General features: G+C 40.9%; 1 protein-coding gene across 9 annotated transcripts in view; it reads left to right on the top strand.

Moving 5' to 3' along the window:
- The window catches only part of Unc5d (unc-5 netrin receptor D), a 517,384-nt gene that overhangs the window by 468,535 nt on the left and 26,972 nt on the right, over positions 1 to 21,877 (top strand). For all 9 annotated transcript variants that reach the window (XM_026786850.1, XM_026786851.1, XM_026786849.1 and 6 more), the window contains 3 exons: positions 10,156 to 10,324; positions 11,886 to 12,113; positions 21,255 to 21,404. In XM_026786850.1, the coding sequence (XP_026642651.1) occupies positions 10,156 to 10,324; positions 11,886 to 12,113; positions 21,255 to 21,404 (547 nt within the window). The remainder of the gene's footprint in view (positions 1 to 10,155; positions 10,325 to 11,885; positions 12,114 to 21,254; positions 21,405 to 21,877) is intronic.

The following is a 21,877-nucleotide window of genomic DNA, read 5'->3' as shown; positions in this document are numbered from 1 at the left end:
GTGTGTGTGTGTGTGTGTGTGTGTGTGTGTGTGTGTTGAAAGAGATGAAAGGGTTGAAGATATTGCCCAGATCTCTGGTTTGGGACCTGATGATTAATTAGCAGGGAGAGATTTGCTGGCTGAAGGTTACCTGAGAGATTCTGATAACAGTTGCTCTAGGAACAACTTTGGATTTCTTTCCAGGGAATTGAGTTACAAGAGGCAGAGGCAGAAGGAGAGGGAGAGGAGAAAGAGGGGGAGAGAGACTCAATAAAGGAGAGAGAATAGAAGTAAATTCGTAACATAATTATGACAGGGTGGGGCATGGCCTAGTAAAATGAAATTTTGGTTTCATACGCAGACCAGAAGGTATCCTGAGTGACTGGCATGAAGTAATGATTAAGGCACAGACTCTGCTTCCCTGCTCTATTCCTAGTGAATATCCTGCCTTTCCAGGTGGGACTCTACCTGCCATCTTGGAGGTAATTGAAGTGTACTGATGACATGCCACACTTATCAAGGTTTTACTTCCAACTTAGGCATTGAGATTTCATGAGATATAAAGAATTGTCAGAAATGAATTGGCGTGGCCCACTGAAGGGAGCACAGAAATTCCTACTGCTTGGGTTTCAGTTAGTCCTGTCAAGATCCAAGGATACCTTGGGCAGATCATTCTTTTTCTCTAGACCTAAAACTTTACATATTGTTAAGTATTTTGTGATTTGAATAAAGATCATACAGTCACTTCCAGTGAAAACTATAAAAATACCATTTCCTTTTCATTAACTTCCATTCTCGCCATTATGTGGCGATGAGTTCAAATCTAGCCTAGCACATGCTAGAGAAGTGCTCTCCCACCGAGAGAGCACCTTTTTCTTATTTTTCATTTTGAGATAGGATCTCACTAATGGTCCAGATTGGCCTTGAATTTTTTCTGTCGACTCTGATTTTAGATCTTCTTGCCTTAGCCTCAATAGCAGCTGGGATTACATGGCTGTACTGCCAGGAAGACCCAGTACTGATTTATGTGTATGTGTATGTGTTGAGCTCATATGTATACATGCTCCTGTATATGTGTACATATGTACACATAGATGTCTCTGCACGTAGTGGCCAGATGTCAATACCTGTTGTCTTTCTCTATTGTTCATTTATTTTTTGTTGTTGTTGTTTTTGGAAACAGCATCTCTCACTGAACCTGGAGCTCACTAATTCCGCTAGACTGGCTGGCCGGAAGCTCCTGGCATTACCCTGTCTCTAACTCCTTATCTTTGAGATTAGAAGTTCATGCCATTATCCCTAGTTTTTAACGTGGGTGCTGTGGATCTGACTTCAAATCCTCATGGTTGCACAGTCAGCACTTAACTGACCACAACCTCCGCCTACAGCCATATTTTTTTTGTTTATTTCATAAGCAACAGATGTTCTCTGGTTGATTTAGTTGTCACCACGATGCCACCACACTTCTGGGCTTAAAAAGAAGTCTTCTTTTTTACTTCAGTTACAATGAAAATATTAGTGGTTTACTCTCAAGACCCTTATAAAAATAAAGCAAAAAAAAATTCTCCCATTTCTAATGAGTCTCTGGTCTGTCCTTTATACCTCCAGGTGTATTGTCTGATTCCAAGCACTAAGATCCTGGTGGGCTGGCACTATAGTGGAAGATAAGTGACCAGTTCAGGAAGACAGGTAGCTTAGGTCACCTTGAACATGCTGGGTCACCATCCGCTCCCAGGCTTTCTTTGCTTGCTAGTGATGGATGAAAATGCATAACTGTCCTTGTTCCTCCTTGCTCATGGCTCAGTCCAGGGTTTGAATTCACTGGATTGCTTTAAGTGAGTTTCAGAACAATGTTACTGAAAGCATCAGATGTATGGTGTGTCCCTATCCTGGAGATTTGGCATTAATTGACTCTACCGTGTGACTAGGGAACTCCTGGGTAAAGGTGATTCCTAAGTAACACAACAAAGCAGGGCTCTGCCAGTACCAGGGAAGTAAATGCTGCCATTTGGGAGCTACACTCATTCTTTCATGCTACCTTGCCATGCGTTGTAATAAAAGGAGACATTAATCAAATAGTATCCTAATGGACTAGAGGTGTTATTGTGCCTTTAGTGGAAGATTATACTCTTTCCCCCAGTAAAATCAAGATGATTTTTTTTCCCACAAAGTCATTTATGATAGAATATAATGCCAAAACGAAATACAGAAAAAGGTGAAAAAAGGAGAAAAGAATTCATACACCAATTGTCGTTTTAAGACTTACTTCTTTTCAGAAAAGCCTTTTCCCCAAAAAAAACCCGGCCCTGCTTTCTTTTCTCCCTCACACCCCTCGGTCCACAAGCACACCTCGATACAAATTGCCATCATTTTAATCAAAGTGCATTTGAAGCCCAAGTGAGCTCACAATGGGAAGTGATTAGAGTGGTCCAGGGGAGTCTTTAATTAAAGATGCCATTGACAAGATAACAATGGTTCTGAATGCTGTTAATAGAGCGAAGTGGAAAGCACACCTTAACTCAATAAGAGGAAAGTCACTGGTTCATGGGTTTGATTGCACATTGTGAGCAGGCACCACATACTGTAATTATTTTTATTTGTGTGGCCATCTCTTTTATTGCCCATGCTGGAAGTAGAAATAACCTGTCCTATTAAGATATTTAATATATATCATCCTTCCCACTCCACATAGTTATAGTCTAATAAAAATGCCAGAAGACACTAGCCCTCGGTAAGGCTACCTCCATGCTGCGAAGACAGTCCACACAGCCCTGGGAAGACATGAACCATCCACCTCCTAGCCCCCTGGGTACAACCTAAGTTAAACCAGCAGACCCTCCCAGGTGCCCATAAGGTTGCGCGCAAGCACGAGCACCTCTCTGGAAGAAGGAGCAGCGCCTCCAGCAGCTGCAGCAGCTGCAGCATTGACACCCTAATCATGAGCAGCACCTTGATTAGTTCTGCCATACCTGGGAGATAGTGCAGGACCAGGAGCAGGAACACGGGATGCCAACATATGAAATGGTTCAACAGTGACAGAACGGCTGCCTACAGACTCACCAGGCTTCTCCCGGGAGTTGTGCCTGTTCTTCGCTTATGTCAAGGGATTCCCCACGTATGACTAATGTGCATGACCTTGAGGAGCAGACACTGCAAACGTTCCAGAAGGAGTGCAATGAAGGGTCTTAAGAAGGCAGGAATGACAGAGTCAGGAAATTTGAGACTGTTGTTCTGTTGGCTAATGGATGGAAGGAGGAACCTTGCCTCAAGCACCCTGCAGCTAAAAAATACCAAGAAATCCTTTTAGCTTAGTGGGATCTCTGCTACTGAGATCTGTAAGAAATGCTTGTTTTAAGCCAATTTGTTTTTGCTGTAGTAATAATAGGACAGAAACTCAGGTCCCCACTTGACCACTGTACAAATCCTAATATTCTGTCTTCCCAAGGCTTCCTCTGCTGGAACAACTCTCATGCCAGAAGTTGCTTACAACCCCAGCTTTGGGGATGAAGTGTTTAGTTTAGACATTCAGCACTTGCCTGGCATGCCTGAAGAACTAGTATCTAATCGCTAGATAAAATAAAATTCCACGCTTGGAAAGTATAGCCCATGGAACAACTCCCCCCTCACTACCCCATGCTCAATATTACCATACACACAATCACACTCAAACACATACACTCACTCATACACACACACATACATTCACATACAGACACACACATTTACACACATGCACACGTGCACGCACGTGCACACACACACGCAGTCAGCACTAATAAGGTAGTAGATCCCTTTCCCAATTCTGCCTCAGAGCGGACATGTGACATTGGCTTGGTCTTGTCCCGCTACCCAGCCACATCCTTGCCACTAAGCACACCAGACCCTGGGCCTGATTTTTCCCTAGGTCTTCCCTGACTAAAATGAAATAAGATTCACATTTCCTCCAGAGAAAGCTGTTTCCCCATTCAAAATGTAAATGAATAAACAACTTACTAGATATTAAAAACTGTCACGGCGGCATGATGCATGGGTCCGTTCCTCTCCCTCTTCCCTTGACTCTTTCACAGTGAGGCATCATTTCGCTTCTAAAAAGCCCAACACTGCATGAAAAATGAGCCTTAAATTGTGTCTAGGAACGAGTGATTTGCACATGATTTGTGCTTCCTTTAGTATATTAATTGGTAAACACCCTACAAATGTGTGTGTAAACTAAAGCCTTTTAACATATGCAAACAGTTTAATCTCTCTCACTATGGTGCTGCTTGGCTTCAACAAGCTCAGACACTCATTTTGGGTGTGCGGCTCCTTCTCCTCCCACCACCTTCCCCTTTGTGCTGTCTTCTTCTCCGGATCCTGGTTTAGATAATACCATGTGGCTGACCCAAATCTTTAAATCCTTGAATGGTAGAGATGCAGTTCAGTCTCTCGTGAGTTGTACAGGGGGCTGTTTTAATCCACTGTTCTCATCTGTGCTCCCTGACTAATGGAATACAGAAGCTTGGATGAGCTGTGGCATTATTTCCCATCATTGCTAATCAGCCTCCAACCTGACATCGCTACTTACGAATAGATGCTGCCTACAAACTGGAGGTGGAGGAAGTCGGCTACAGTGGGATGTTGCTAATAGTAGTAGCATCCAAGGCCTGAACACTGAGCATTAAACTTGACCAGCATCCGGATTCCATTTTGGAAGCCTTCCCCAGATTTTTCAGAAGACCGAGTCCCTCCTATATGTCGGGTTCCTTTGAATATTTTCTTAAGAACAGCACAGTTTTCAAATGTTAGTGCCAGGGACACCTTGTAAGTTAAAGAAATAGGAATTCCTGTCCCTAGTCCACAAACACGGAACAGAACCTTTACTGGAGGTATCTAGGAATGTAGAATTAACTTCGCCGCCCAAGGAATCCTGAGCCACATTCCTGTTTGACAACCTATTGGAGACATAAAGAGTGGACTCGGCTGTAACGATTTCGCCCACTTTCTCCTCTCTTCAGCTCCTCACTACTTATAATTTCTGTTTGGGTGCTTGTCTGGATGGCAGTCGTGAGAAAAAGTTTCCAGCACATGTGTTCATGATCTGAGATAAATTCGTGAGGAAGGCTAGCTTTAAAGAGCCCGGCTCCCCTGCAGGTCTAGAGTGTTGCTTTCCTGGGGGATGTTTGGTAATCTGTGATCAGAGCTGCACAACAACCAAACAAAAACAAACAAAACAGCAAACTTGAAACCTTAGGGGCTTTGCCCCACCATAGAGATATCAGTACCCTAGGTGAGAATGTGGCTTTTAATGAAAGGGAAGCAACTAGAGAGGCAGTGAGGCCAGTGTGTCTGCTCAACGGAAAACTCTGAAAGGCTAAGGCAGCCTTGCTTGTTTTCAGAGGTCTAGTTTTAGTGCTACAACCAACGCCTATCTGCCTTTTCTGTGTGTCCCACTAAAGTATGATTTAATTGAGTTTGAATAAAATGACTTTTTACAAGTTTAATATCGGATCAGCAACTGTTGGGTTAAAAAAAAAAGACACAGTATCTTAGCACCTAAGCCATCTCTGTCAAGGTCAATGTTGGCAGTAGTGCACAGATAGGTGAAGAGAATGCGTCTCCATCAGGCAGGCAACACTACCTGCTGCTCATGCTTCATGCAACAGAATTCTGAAAAAAGTAATTCTCCTGAGTACCCTATTTCCATTCAATCATTCAATTTCAACATCTTAAAAATTTGAATAATGAAAATTTTGAGACTGGTAACAGAATTTCTGTCTCCTGTGATCAGATTGTAAGGGCCAATGTATATTACCTTTGCTGTATTCTCTCCCTGTATGTCTATACAGTGAGTAAAATACATGCATGGACACACGAAGGAATGGCTTATAATCTTATAATCTTTATGAACAAGATGCCCCTTTATCTCAAATATGTCAGCATATCTAACTCCAAAGCTGGAGTAATCTTTTGTGACCACAGCATGTTTATCAGGGTCAGACAATTAGCACTGATAGAATACAATGACCTACTGAACAAACCTTATATTTATTTCATCTTTTATCAGAATAAGGCTCGTCGTGGCTATTGAGAACCCAAGATAGTTCCTTGTATTTGTTTGCCATGTGTCTTTAGTCTACATGAAGCTGGATTTATTTTGTCTTTGAGTCTCATGATGCAGAATGATAATGTTGTACATTTTCCAGCAAACGGGCCCTTTCTCATGTTTCTCGGTGCTGAGATATAAGTTGTGCACTTTGGGAATGGTCAAGAAGGGATGCCAAGCTCTCTGCACTGTGCCCCATCTCAGGATGTGTCCTGTCTGTTCTTTTTACTACTGGTAACATTAAGGTTGACAATCTGTGTCAAATTGTACATGGCAAATCACCCATGTAACATAATACTTGTGTTTTGTAATTAGCAGTACCTCATGGTAAGTGCTTTGGATCTGTGTGTTCTTCAGAACTCCACACACGTCCCTCCAGGAGGTTTATATTATTTCTAAATCTCGGGTAGATCAAGAATTACTCTGGCTAATGGCTAAGTGATGGTTTCCTACCTTTATCCCTTAGTCTTTCCTAACTTTTCCTTCTTGTTCGTTAGTCTATATCAGCAGCTCCTATGCATTCTTATGTAGCTTGGTGTGTCCTTGTCCTATGTACTTTTACTTACCTTGAGTCTCAAAATGTTTCAGATTTGATCATTGGTAGCCCCTTCAAGCTGGCTTCTGTGTTCTTTTGAGCAACGTTTTGAGGGTTTACAATCAGTCTGGTTGGACACTAAGAATACCATAATGAACAAAACATTATTTTAAATCTCTAGCCTCATGGAGAGTAAGTATGTCTTAGCTCAGGGTGATACAAGAACAAATGAGCAAAAGGGACAGTCCACGAGAAGGCACTGAGCAAAAGGAAGGCTGCAGCCAGCCCTTGGGGTAGGCCATGTTCCAGTTCCCAGGGCATGGGGAAGGAGCACCTCATTGGTGGATGCCTTTTCCACAAAGACCTGAACGGGACATGGAGTCCAATGGCTTTCTGGAGGACATGTCTTTCAGGCAATGCCTAGCACTGCAGAGCAGCAAAAATAGTCCCAATTCCTTGAGGTGAGAGCAAACTGGCATGTGACTGAGTTGAGAGTAGTCTGGAAGGCAAAGACAGAGCAAGAAGACCAGCCTTGTGGCCAGAGTTCTTTAACTGCTGGTGATACACATTCCTGAGGCTGTGAGCCTTTTATTAAAGCTTGTATTGATTGACACATTGATAAGTTACTAAATAAATGTGTTACCTCAGCTAACCAAGTTCCTCTAGAGATTAGACTTGGATCTCAAATTATCTTTACATAAAGAAGATCTAAATTATATGCATATATGCATGTGCCTATAAATGTACATGTGTGTATATATATAGATGGAGAACAATGTGCACGTTATGTAACAAAGGTCCCAGGCAGCAAAGTTTTTCAATCGGGAAAGCAGAATAGGGTGTGTGATGTGATGAACTAGTTCATATTATGGTTCTGAAGTCACGGCCGTTATTAGTTGCAGTTATTATTAGCTTACAGCAATTCTAGAAAAAAAAAATATGTTGCCTTTTCTCCTAGCAAGGACATGAGTCCTGCCTTGTCATACATTATATAATGTGAGAAAATGCAAATGCCATCCAAGCTTTCCTTCTACAGCATCCTCTCTGTCCACACTCAATTAAAGGCTTCTCTCCCTAATCCTGTCCTTAAATGTCCTGAATCATTATCTGTGACTCAACTCGGATCATACTCTCCATCTCCATCTTTCCTGGGGATGTCACAAAAGCCAGAAATTTGACCAGCAATCTCTTGATAGCAATAGAGAAGAAAGAAACAGTCGGCTCACAGACCACAGGAGCAATGAGTCAGAGATTTAGGGCGGTTCATCTGCATCCCTTTGACTGACATTTCCGTGACCTTATACAACAATTGCATGCCTTCTCGGGTGTGCCGAGGGTTTTAATTAATATTTGTAAGTCTCCCTGATTGCCAAGGATAGACAGTGACAGAAAAGGGCAAATTATTATTACCGATGGAAAGAAAAAAGGAGAGATTAAGTTTTGTTCCACCACCAGGGAGATACCATTATCTACAGGCACTGTTTTCAGAGAAGGAGGATTACATATAAACTTTGATTTATTGGCTTTACACTTACGGTGGGGTCCAAGGCCCATTAAATGCAAAGTCCCAGCACTCGAATGAATACTCAGCGTACTGTGGCTACGAGTGCTGGTCCTGGTTCCATTAAGACTGAGAGGAGTCGTGCTATTCACAGTGAGTGTCCGGGTTCCTCTAATTAGCTGATTTCAGTTCATTTGGCATTAAATAATTCCCCCAGTTCCCATATGTTTGAACAATATGTTCAATGAGGGGGATGATTCTCTGAAAGCAATTAAATAGTTCTTTTAGGAGAGATTGTCGTCGGTCACTCAAAAGCATCCCTGCTTTTTCTGTCCATGATGAATGTAGATGGCAATTATAAGAAAGTGCTTAGCCCTCTCTAATAGCCATTGGCAGCCACTCACACACAGGGCACCACTGTGTGCTGAGAGCACAGACTTGAGTTTCACATATTTTTCAAGCCTTGAGTACATTGTTCTAGGCTGTCCAAAGCGTGTTACTGCATTAGTGCAGCTTTGTAATCTCCCTTGCTGCTCCAATATAAAGGCAGGGGGTCTCTCAGCTTAACATATGCTCTATTTGTAGAGAAAGAGCTGTCCTATTTGGACATTTTGGAATAATAATCTTTTTAAAAGCATTATTAGGGCTTCTTGAGGAGGGAAGATGACCAAATGATCGTGTTCAGCTCTGTCTTGGATACAGTGGATGTGGATGTAGGCAATCCTGCTCTGTTATGTGACCTGGGGTTAGTGCAACAGAAAACTGCAGGCAATGAGTCCAAGTGTGGCCATGAGGAATTTGAGGCAGGTCAGCGAATGGGAACAAAAGGGATCCAGAAATTAATAGCTTCTAGGTGATCTCCTAAAGGATGATTTGCCTCCACAAGACCGTGAACCAATTTTATCTCTGAGAACCAAATTTTAACTTTACGCTTCCAGAGCTTTCTCTGGGGATCCAGGATGACACATTTAGATGTCTTTCTGAATGGAGAGAATAGAAACATTGGTAGTACCTGTCTGACCTATATCTCAACATGCATTGCTCACCTGTGAGTCCGCAATGACGTTATTGGGTCTATCATTATATTAGTTCTAAGTGAACACCCAACAACACAAGTGAGAGAGTTGGGAGAAATGAAGTGGGCTTCCTGTTATGTTATTTTTTGCTCTTTCTGGGGAGAACTGAGTAAAGCTGAAGGGTGGAGGAAGGCTTAAGGGCCCAGTGTTCCATTCCCAATATGGGTGGTGTGAAGGGAACTAGGTAGCGAAACAGAGGGAGTCAATGAGGCATGCCCCTTTACTTAACTTTCACATGGGTTTGTCTGTTCTCCACTAGTGTTTTCATTGTAAGTAATTCACAACATAGGAAAACCTGAACTCTAGATTTGAGTGAAACGACTTTGAATTAGGATTGAAAATAGAGTTGAAAATTAGATATCGTGTACATGATTATGTATACTTACAGCTTTCCACCGAGCGATCAGTGTGAAAATATTATAAAACTGGTATGTTTGTACATTGCAGAAATAAATGTTTGTAAACCAGAATCATCATGTCTAATTTGTATATACTCAAGGAAGTGTTTTGATGCATAATAGCTTGTTTCCTCATTTATGAGCACTAAAATATTATTGAATATGTTATTTTGAGAAAGGGATATGGTGATAAGACAAGCAAGTAAGGAAGACCTGTACAATTCTCAGGATTTATCACCAGTAGGAATATGCTAATGAGAAGGAGAAATGAGGAGTATGTTAACGAGAATGGTAATTTGTTAGCTGGTATTGGCTCTGCAAGTGCCTTTTAGGGTTATTTGACCCCTTCCTTTATTTGCGAAGGACTAGTTGTCACTTTGTTGATTTGTTGAAGAAATCAGTTGAGACCTAACCATAAGTGAGTCGGGATGCCTGGGCAGTCTCAGGCTATTTCCTGTCCTCCTGGTCATTCTCCAGAGGGATCTCACTCTGCTTGTAGAATCTCCCCATCTGTAACTGAGTCCTCATTCACAGTCCCTCATCTTTTACATGCTACCCTGTCTTATTCTTTCTCCTCTCTGAAGCCTGCAGTCAGATGGATCTGAGGTACTCCTGAGTCCTGAGGTCACCTGTGGGCCTCCGGATATGCTCGTCACAACTCCCTTTGCGCTGACCATCCCGCACTGTGCAGACGTCAGTTCAGAGCACTGGAACATCCACTTGAAGAAGAGGACACAGCAGGGGAAGTGGGAGGTGAGATGCTGCGTGGGTTTTGTGTGTGTGTTTTTTTTTTAATGGAATTTGGGTCCTATGGATGGTTTAGATTTTTTCTTCACCATTCTTATTACAATGGATCAGCTGTGAAATAGTGAACGTTTGATAGTTGCCAAGCAGTTGTGGTTATGCATTTAATACAGTCCTCTAGATGTTTGCTAGCTAGACTTTTCATGTAATAATGAAAAAGAGAGGCAAGCTATAATCCAGAGTTATTGTTTGGTTTGAGAATTCAGGTGTAATTACCTGCAGAAATGCATACACTATGTACCTACTTGACGAGTTTCCAGACTTCCTCCTCGGCCATGTCCTTTTTCTGAGATGACATTACTCTGTGCCAATAAGGATGTAGCTCAAAAAAGACAAGCTAAGCTTTGAAGTATCTGGGAACACACCAGGTGCCTAATATATGTTTACGGCATTAGCAAATACATAGAGGATGATCACTACTGATTGCCTGTGGAAATCAGTACATGTAAGGAGATCTATTTCAATCTGAGAGAGACAAGGGAAAAGAATGAGAATCCATAATAGGAGGCTCACAGTCAAAGACACAGCCACCGCCAAGGAAGATGGAAGCTGAATTACTACTTTAAGTTAAATCACTGATTTGCCTGTCCAATAGGGAATTCTTTATGCCTATCTGAAGTTAGTTTGAATAAAACCAGGTGAAATCACAGTGACCTGCATTTGCCAGTCCTGGAATCTTGCCTCCCAGGAGGTACTTCAGGCAAAAGAAGTAAAAGAAAGTCATAGTTCTCTAGGGGAAAACATATAGTTGCTGTAATAAATTACATATGCTGGACCCAGCTATGTCTTGAGATAGTCCATTTTCTGTGTTCTATAATGTATTCTGCTATGTATTGAGTCCTGGTGTTGTGGCTGAAGAACACTTGGGGCTCTGTAGTTTGTAGAGGGGTCATGTTGTAGTCTCCTTCCCCCTGTGTTTTGTTTTGCCTTGATTTTTACCACTTTCTTTCTCAGTGTTTCCTCGCCAGCTTCCCCATCCAGATGGTGTTGTATTTATGCTCCACCAAACTGGTTACACATGCCTAAGTTCTTATCAGAGAGGGTGAAATATTCTAGTACATCTTATCCAAGTCATTTATTTAATGGTCCTCTGTGAATGATTGCAGGGAAATGAAAGAGGATAAAGTGTTGGCGTGAAAATAAACATCAACTTAAGGGTATTTTAGAAGGTTTTCAGAAATAGATCTTTGAAAAAAAAAAGTAATAATAATGTAAGTTTGCTTATTGAGGTTAAGGCTCAACTTTTTAAAAGCTGCTATTGAACAATTAACTAGAAATGGAAATTCCAAAGCAATGCTTTGTTATTGTTCCTATTAAAATGGACATGACACCGTACACAACCATTTCATGCATTCTTGCCTCCGGCAGTTATTTTAATAGAAAAACAACAATTTAACATTGATATTTAAGGCAATAAAATATTCGGGAAAAGCTTATTTATATCTCTAAACTGTTGGGTCCTGTGGTATTTCCAAACTGAAAAAATTCAACACGTCTTTCTTTCTAACAGGAAGTGATGTCAGTGGAGGATGAATCGACATCCTGCTACTGCCTTTTGGATCCTTTTGCCTGCCATGTGCTACTTGATAGCTTTGGAACATACGCCCTCACAGGAGAGCCAATCACAGACTGTGCCGTAAAGCAGCTCAAGGTGGCAGTGTTTGGCTGCATGTCCTGTAACTCCTTGGATTACAACCTGAGAGTTTACTGTGTGGACAATACTCCTTGTGCATTTCAGGTCAGTTTTTTTTTTTTTTTGTTACAGTTTTGTGTGTGTGTGCTTTGAGGATTATGACTGTCTGTATTAGTTTCTTTTATGTTGCTGTGGTAAATTACCATGACCAAAAGCAACTTATGGTAAAAGGAGGATTTTTTTTTTTTTTTTTTGGCTTATGGTTCCAAAGGGAGTCTGTGATGTTATGGCAGCAGAAGCAGGAAGCTGGCTGATTGTATTTCCATCACATCCAGGAAGAAGAAAGTGGGAGTGAGAAAGGAGGCAAGGCTATCAGCCCCCAAAGCCTGCTCTTAGTGATAGAGCTGCTTTAGCAAACCCAACTTTGGTTCCATATCTTCCCCAAACAGTGCCGCCAACTGGGGAAAAGTGTTCCAATACATGAGCCTATGGGGGACATTTGTCATGCAAGCCATACCAGCTTCCTAAACACCACTAGAGGGTTCTTCAGTGAAAACTTGGGAGAAAACCCCACACATTTTGAACAAGAGCTATGTTACTGTGTGCCCTATGCAGAGATGAGACAATTGGCCCTCAAGAAGGGGCACAGATTAAATTCATGAACACTGAAAATACTGTCTACTAAATTATGAAACTATCTAAAAGTACAATCATAATACAGGAAAAGTGTAAATGTGATACAAATGTTGGAGAAGACTTTTTGAGACCATGTTGCAAAACTTTATGGATAATATTTAAGAGCAAAAGACAGAGATGCCTGGTCAAGAAAGGATAAGGCACAAAGCACAGAACAGAGAATTGGTTGGTATGGGAAAAGCAGTAAGAAAATTGCCTGAGTCTACTGAAGGATGGAAAGGAAACAACAATGATGGATCATGCCTATCTATCACCAGGCAGTTATAGACTACCCTGGATACAGTCTAATAATGGGCTATTAGGGCAGAGGTAGTTCAATGTCCTTTTCCATTTTAGGTGCTTTTAATCATGTAAGAATCATCTTAAATTAGATACTCCTGAAGAGTGTGGTTTATTAATAGCAGCAAGGATAATGCAGAACACTCTGAGGAAGCTTTGCTCATATATAAATAGCATAGTTCTCCTAACACACCTCATTCCAGATCCCTACGATTCCAGTCCTGGGTCGGGTCATTAAATCCATTATGCAGAGTGTTTTCTCAGTAACTAGGTTCTAAGACACTGAGCTGGAAAACTTATGTTTATCAATAGAGGAGATGCAGGGACCTGAATCCTGAACATGAGCCAGGAGGTGACACCATGACAAACTGCATCCCCAGACCTTCTTCTCTGTCTGTCTTGTAAGGAACGCAAGTCATTGTGAAGGTCGTGCTTAATTTTAACTCCCCAAAGAGGCTTTTGTTTTAATATGTGTGGAATTTTGTGTAGAGTTCCAGTAAAGCAGCAATACACATCTTATAATCGTTATTTTTTTTATAATTGTTATTTTATATTCTTCAATTACCCTCCCTCCCATCCCTCAAAGGAGAATGATTTATAAGAGAAAATATATTTGGGGTTCAAAAACAAAGAATGGATGACTAACTAGAGAAGTACACGTGGGGATTGCTACATAACACTAAACAGTTGTCTAAATGCACAAATAATTCCATGTTCAGTAACTCATCCAGGTGCTAAAGACGAAGCTCCAGTCTCTTGTGGATAATCTACTGTGGATTGCCTTCATTCATTGCCATCAAAGTCAGTGTTCAACCAGCTTGGACATTTCGTGGAATGGTACTCTCACTGCATATGTATGCACTAGTAAGATAGACATTTTTCTAGAGAGCTTATCCCTAATACTTTTTAACAATCTATTTTCATTTCCTTCGATGCAACCAGATTTTACAGCAACTCAACTGTGCATTGCAAGGAAAGTCCTAAAAACATGCTAAGAAAGACAGGCTTGTACTTGACTATCTATTCCTGCTGGTCATCCTCCCTTCTTAGTGCTAGGGAAAATGCTCTTCTCTCCCTGTGGAATCCAGGTATCCTCCTTGAATGATTCAGGAGTATGCCGATGTCAGTAAAACTTCAGTGTCGCTTTCGAGATATGCTTTTCAGTAGATATACCTTTGAACCTTGCTCATTAAATCTTTTTTACCCTAGTGGTCCTTCGTTCCTCTAATTACCTGAGATAAAGAAGGTTTACAAGTAGTAGTTGGTGGCACTTGTTATTAGAAGGTGTTTGTGATAGCTGTCATGAGCAGCAGAGGCCACCTGTCCCTTCTGGGTTTCTGAGAAAACCTCAACCTGGGATACATAATTGTTTTGAATTGAGGAGTGATTAAAACATAACTTTAAGCCTATCTGAAGAGACTTCTTCATCCAGAATATACCATCTAGTTTTGTCTTTTCTTTTCTTTCTTTTCTTCCTTTCCTCCCTCCCTCCCTCTTTCCTTCCTTCCTTTCTTTTTCGGTTATTTACTCGTGTTCTGTATTTTTACCTTGCTGCATAATGTGTTCAGAACTTTCCACATAGAATCATTGCTATCACTTTAATATCTAAAATCATCTGGGTTGTATTTTTATGGTTTTATATGTGATATTCATTAATACTTACTAACCCATTAAAACTGTTGCATTTTAAGAAAGCTTCAACAATTCACTGTTTGAGCCTCTAAAACACTTCATGGCTATTATCAGCTAAAGTAGTATGAGCTAAAAATAGTGTGTACATTGTTGGCTTTCTTTCTGTCACCCTCACAGTAATCGCTCCACATACACAGAAAAATACTTCATTTGTACCATGTCCAAGACTATTAATAAGCCAGGAAAGTAAAAATAAAACAATAACATTCTGGATTTTGCTAATTACCAGTTTAGTTCCTGACTTTAAGTATGTAGTAAAAGCTGTTATATAAATATATACAGTGCTGGAAAATATTCACATATTCATGTATTCATGGTAATAGACATTGTCCGTTAGTAACACATTTATGATTTGCATTGCATATATTCATTGTACATAGAACTGTTTAACACGAGGGCATGTTCATACAAGTATATAGTGTATATTGAATACATCATGAATCCATAGAGTCCCCTGATCTTCCCAATCTCACAACTCCACCTACTTCTATTAGAACTTTCCTTTTTTTTGTAAACAACATCACTTTGTTCCTTACAACTAAAAAAGGATTCATTGTGTATGCATACAATTTTTTTCATCATTCCTCTGTATTGGACACTTAAGTTGCTCCTGTAGTTCAATATTGTGAATAGTGCTGTAGCAAACATTGATGTATAAGTATCACTGGGATATGTTGACTCAGAACCCATTGAGTAAATACCCAAAAGTAGCACAGGTGGGTCGTATGACAGATCTACTGTTAGTTATTTTTGAGAAATCTCTATACTGATTCTGACTGTGGCTGGACTCGTTTCCATTCCTACCAACAGAATATAAGATTTCTCATTGTCCACACATTTGCGGAATTTCTTGTTGTTTATTTTCTTAATGACTGTCATTCTGACTGGTGTGATATGGGAACTCAACCTGTTTTTCACTTTCCTTTCTAGATGGCTAGTGAGGTTGAACTTGTTGTGATGTTTATGGGCTATTTCGACTTCCTTTTTTAAGAACAATTTGTTCAGTTCTTTAGCCCATTTATTGACTCATTGTTTGATTTTTTTTCTCCATGCTTAAATTTTTTTCTTTTGAGTTTTTTGACTAGATATTAATCTTCTGTTAAAGATTTTCTCACATTCTGTAGACTGTCTCTTCATCCAATGAACTCTTCCCTTCAACCGTGCAGAAGGCTTTTATTTCCATGATACCACAGTTGGCAATTGTTAGCATTGCTTCCTGAGTGGCTAGAGCCCTGTTCAGGAAGTCTTTCCTTATCTCTGTGTTCTAAAGTGTTTTCTTTACTTTTCCTTGTAACAGTTTCTAAGTTTCAAGTCTTAGTCTTTAATCCATTTGTAGTAGGTATTTCATCACATTGTTTATTTAGTAGCAGTGGTGGTGGGGATTAGGTTGACTTTGCCATCTGCGTGCCACAGTACGCGTGTGGACATCAAAGGACTCATTGTAGCATTTGGTTCTCTTCTTCCACCATATGGGTCCTGGGGATCAAATTCACATCATCAGGCTTGATAGCAAACGCCTTTACTCACTAGGCCAACCTGCCCATCCTAAGGCTGTTTATTTCACAGGGTAAGGGATAGGGATAGTTTCACTCTTCATGTGACTATCTGAGTTTATCAACAACAGTGGTTGAAAGGCTGTCTTTTCTCCGATGTATATTTTTGGCACTTTTAATAGAGTTTATGTTTATCAAAATTAGTATAGAATTTTTTTCAAGGAGCATTTTGGCAGATATTGCCCATCTTAGAATTTTCTTCAACTATCACTATAATGAAATGTTTACCATAGTTAGGACACGCTTGTGACAACTGTTAAATTTATTGTATCTCAAAGAAACGATAACAAATATGCGCTCGGATAGAGCTTGGCTCTCTACCAAGAAGGAAGGCTGCTGCTAGGGCATGGTTACGTGTCTTCTTTCTCATTCATATCTCACTGGGAAGTTCTGGCCCATAAAACACTAAATGCTAGAAAACTTTGCAAGAAGATGAGCCTCCAGACCAACTCTTCCTGTCTGATGACACCTGATTATGGCCATGCCGTTCAGTCGTTCCATCAAAGAATATTCCACTTGAGGAAGTCGAGTAAGCAGACACTGTCCCCACCTGTCGGCCTTCCTTCATCCTGATTGCAGGGCTGCACCGGGTGGGAACAGTAATGTCTTCAAATAACACAAACAAAAGAGTCCTCTCGCTGCCTAAGATGTAAGCCTACATTAGGCTTAAATGCTTTAAGATCTGTTCTAATAAAGACATCTACAACGGACTTCATAGAGCGTTAGATCAGCTCAGGTTTGCCGCTAACCAATAGAAAATGTCAGCTGCCTAGAGGTGAGAGAGGGCTGAGCTGAAAAAGGCCACAGGGGCTCTATCCTCTCCAGGCCGCCTCTGCAATGGCAGAACCAGCCATTTTGTGTCTCCTTGCTGAGGCTCTACCTCAAGACTGAGGATTGAAGATAGGTTTTCAAGGCAGGAACCTTTTAAGACTTGATTTTGTTATTGTATTTTATGACATAGTGACATACACAACACGCACACGCACACACACACACACACACACACACACACATACACGGTCATAATTTTAACATGAGGAAAGCAAAGAATTAAGATCTCATATCTTCATTTTAGGATGTAAAGAATAAAAAATAAAACAACTCATTTTTCCCCTTCATGGCACACGGCACTTCTATCCAGTACCTCTCGGTACTCATTACTTATTTGACATTAATGTGGATTTAGAACCTAATTTCAAAGGATTTCCTCCAGATGTAGTTCTTATGTTTATCAATAATGCAACCTAGGGAAATATTGTTCATGTAAAGCATTTAAAAGAAACCACCCCAGCAACACAATGTGTATATGTGTGTATGTGTGTATAAGTTCAAACAGTTTTGTCTCATAAATATGTAAATTCAGCCTGCCTCTGTTAGCATCCCTGAAGCATACCTGAATATTGCTGGCTGTCTCATTAAATGAACATAAAGAGCTCAGTGAGCCACAATGTGCAGGTTTCTCCTGGCTGCAGCTTTAAGAGCTGCAAGGTTTGCAGGCTTGAGTAGGAAACGAAGAAGTTGAAGGCCCCGTAAAACCATCGACCAGAGTACTTCCGGTGCATTTTATATACACACAACCAGGCCTCCTTGTTTCAGTAGCAGAATTGTTTCAACAGGAGGGGAGATTTAACAGGAGGCAAACGGGAGTGACTGGGAGGCCACATTGTCCATGTAGACAATCCAAAATGAGTTCAGCAGAGGCGTGTGCATGACTGCTTCACCAGTCCGGATGTACTTGGTTTCAGTGATTTACATTTATAATACCTTCATCACTCTATAGGCTGAGGCAGGAGAAATCCTTAGTTCAAAGTCATCCTGGGCTAAATATCAAAACCATATCAAAAAATGAACAAACAGCAACAGCAAAACCCCACAGCTGTTGAGCTCTTAAGAATATCATAGTGCACTCCACCCAGGATTGCAATTCTCTAACAAGGTCAAAATCTCCTATTGTAGAGTTCTTTGTACTTGGGAGTTTATTTCTTCGACTCTACGGCCAGCTATACATTTTTGAATATGAAATATTGTGATTAGTTCATGATTGGGTGTTTTCATTTAATAATTACCTTGGTTCAGAATTGACGTAACTGTTTAATATTGTGCCGAAGACTAGGCAATAATGTTAAAATCACATAGCTGGTTTTTCTAAATCAATAAGCTAAAAGACATAATTGCACATATGTGTGTGTGTGTGTGTGTGTGTGTGTGTATTTACATTCATTAAAAATCGAGTGTTGCAGTCACAACTGCCACATTTCAAGTGGTTCGTGGTTGGAATACTGTGTTGGACAGTAAAGAAGGAGAACATCATGTTCGTAGCAAGTGTGCCTGCCACTGGTGTATAAGCCCCAAGAATGCTCTTCCCTCAAGCAAGAGCTGTAGAGCATGCCATAGTACAGGAGCAACCTCTCCACAACCTACTTGCTTTACTTTGTTTTCTATTTCTCTGATGAAAAACAACATCGTAACCAAAAGCTATTCAGAGAGAAAAGGGCTGGGTTGGTAAGATGGTTCAGCAGTTAAGAGCACTGCCTGTTCTTCCAAAGGTTCTGAGTTCAATTCCCAGCAACCACATGGTGGCTCACAACCATCTGTAATGAGATCTGGTGCCCATTTGAGGAAGAGACCTAGTCAGTCATCTTCATCAACTTAACCATGAACAGGCTGCCCATTTCAGTACTGCGAGGGCGTAAATTTCATTAATCTTTTTTCAATTGTCTCAGTGACAGTCAATCATGAACAGAAGTCATCAAGCGTAAGCAGGAGTCTGGAGTCAGAAACTGAAGTTGAGTCTTCAAAGGAATGTTGCTTACTGACCTGGTCCCTGTGAATAGCTTAGTTTTCTTTTTTATGTACCCCAGGACCACATACCCAGTGACAGTATTGCCCTCAGTGTAATGGACACTTCCACATGAATCATTAATTAAGAAAATGTCCAACAATCTTCCCTACCCGTCGATGTGATTAGGTAATTTTCCAGGTGACCCTAGCTTATGCCAAATTGACAAAAATAATAGCCAGCAAACTACTTAGAAACATTTTTATAATTGTCATTCTATAGTTAGGTGTGCAGATCACATGTATAACCACATTGGAGATTGAGGCAGGAGAATTATGAATTCAGGTAAGCCTGTACAACTTAGCAATACCCTGTTTCAAAATAAAACATTTTTAAAGACAAGGATGTAAATCTGTGTTAGAATCTTTGCCTAATATGTGAACTTCTGGTACCTCAAATTCCTGGAACCTTCAAAACCTCAAGGCCACACCATGGAGCTGCTTTTAGCCTCTAATAACTGAAAGGCAAGTTGTGCTTATCCATCAGCTTGCTTCTCTTCTTCCAACTGATTGTAGCATCTTGGAGACTACAATGCACAAAGGCTGTGTGGCCTGGCATTTCTCCGAGCTCTACAAGGAGACTGTAAGTCAAGGGTGATTTACAGATGGACGTGGGGAGGGCTCTCATCTCTAGTCACTGAAAGCCTGACTTCTGCAGTAATTTAATATTTTTTCAAAATACATATTTATCTAGCTGTTCCACTTGCCCTATCAATGTAACTCTGGTCACAACAAATTCAGAAGCAATTAAGTGTTTGCTCAGTAGAACCTGTGTGGGCTTTGTTTGTCATGAGTGTAATTATAGCGATCTCTCCGTGAAACATACAGGAGTGTTTACCTTGGAAATTTGATTTCTTGTTTCCGAAGTCAGGCTAACTTGATAAAGAACTTGTTTTGTTTCGTTTTATTTTTTTTCTGGCCTTTTGGCTTAAAAACTCTTATGAACGCTGCTACAAATAAACACATACTCTACAATATTTATTTTGAGCCAAAAATGAATGTTAGATAATGCCTGTCTTAGTGAAGAATTGCAGCAGAACAGAGAGCACTTTGTCTGCCTGTATTGTGAAAGTACATCCCTGGGTGTGCTGCGGCTGCCTGGGTCATGTCACATTCAAATGAAATCCATATACTCCTAGAAACTCAGTGGTATTGGAATCAGTGCGGAGGCAAAGAGCTTTAGTTTAAGGAAAGTTCCCGTTCGTTTAAAAGCGGTCAGAAGGAATACCATAAAGAAAAAAAATACCACATGCTGGTTCAAGTGGATGAAGGCAGAAGGAACCCTGCTACACACTGCTGGAGGAAACGTTAGTTAATACAGCCATTATGAAAATCAGTATGGAGGTTCCTCCAAAAATTAAAAATACACTGTATGATTCAAGAGTAGCACTCATGAAGAAATCGAAGCCAGCATAACACAAAGATACCTACATGGCCTTGTTCAGTGCAAACACGATTCACAATAACCAACTTAGAGAATCAGCCTAGACATTAATCAGTGGCTGAATAGATGAAGCAAATGTGGCATATATACACAGAGGAGGCTTATTCAGCCCTAATGACTAATGAAATTTCATTTACAAGAAATGGATGAAACTAATGAGTATCCCGTTAGTGAAATAATAATACATCTGAAAAATCATGGATTCTCACACAATTTCTAGATTTTAAAAAATAAGATATAAGAGTAGCAAAAGGGCCTATGTGGGAAGAGGGGACCTTTGAAGGAAGAGGGGAAAGCTGGGGAATGGGGTTGCTGTGATTAAGGTTGAGGGTGTACATGTAGAAAATGTTCTGACGAGGCCCATTATTTAAAAACAACAACAGCTCAACAAGGACCAGCAACATGGCTCAGCAGGTAGAGGCACTTGCCACCAAGCCTGATGACCTGAGTTCAGTCTCAGGAACTCACAGGATGAAATGATAGAAATGATTCTTGTAAATTGCACCTCCCCACATGCATACCCACACGACGGAAAAAAAATAAATCTAAACAGGCGTGCATAACCTAAGCAAAAAAAGGAACAGTTGACTCTTGATGACCAAATGCCTATTTTCCAGCAGCTTCCAAACCCAAGTGTAGGGTTCTCTCTGGCAATGGAAGTGCGTTCGTCACAAGCGCGCTCAGTAGTGTACAAGAAGCCATATGCTTCAGCGTGGTTCTTCCTTTTCTTTCCTGCTCCCACAGGAAGTGGTTTCCGATGAAAGGCACCAAGGCGGCCAGCTCCTGGAAGAACCCAAACTGCTGCACTTCAAAGGGAATACCTTCAGTCTGCAGATCTCCGTCCTTGACATCCCTCCTTTCCTCTGGAGGATCAAGCCGTTCACTGCATGCCAGGTACCCGCCAAGGGACCTTCAAACAGCCGCAGCTTGGCTGTGACCAGTACACCTGGGAGAGGCCTTCCTGTATGGATCGCACCTCCAAACTCTGAGCCATATAACGGTTTGAGTGGAAGGTACTGACCTAAATTCACAGGTGCCTTGCAAGTGGGAGAAAAAGTTCCTGCCTCTCAGGTTATGTGCCGCTTCTTTCCTCCGTTTGAATTGCTCAGTATAGGTCTAAGATGGAAAAATCGAACCGCTTAAGAGTAAGGCTTGTGTGTTGTTTTTATTAAAATCAATCATTGTGAGACCTTGTCTTAATCACAGTCAGCAGCGAAAAAGCATAACGTCTCAGGGTGATAATTTTGAGTGATAGCTGTGGCTGAGAACAAAGATGTTCCCCTTCATATGTGAAGTGCTTGCTGCCAAATGCAATGAGAAAGATGAGAAAAGCAAAGGCGAGAGGGAGTCTCCCTGGAGTCTCTCTC

The sequence above is a fragment of the Microtus ochrogaster genome, linkage group LG7_11 (genome assembly GCF_000317375.1).
Source record: "Microtus ochrogaster isolate Prairie Vole_2 linkage group LG7_11, MicOch1.0, whole genome shotgun sequence".
Classification (NCBI taxonomy): domain Eukaryota; kingdom Metazoa; phylum Chordata; class Mammalia; order Rodentia; family Cricetidae; genus Microtus; species Microtus ochrogaster.
This window is presented reverse-complemented; position numbering and strand designations above follow the sequence as displayed.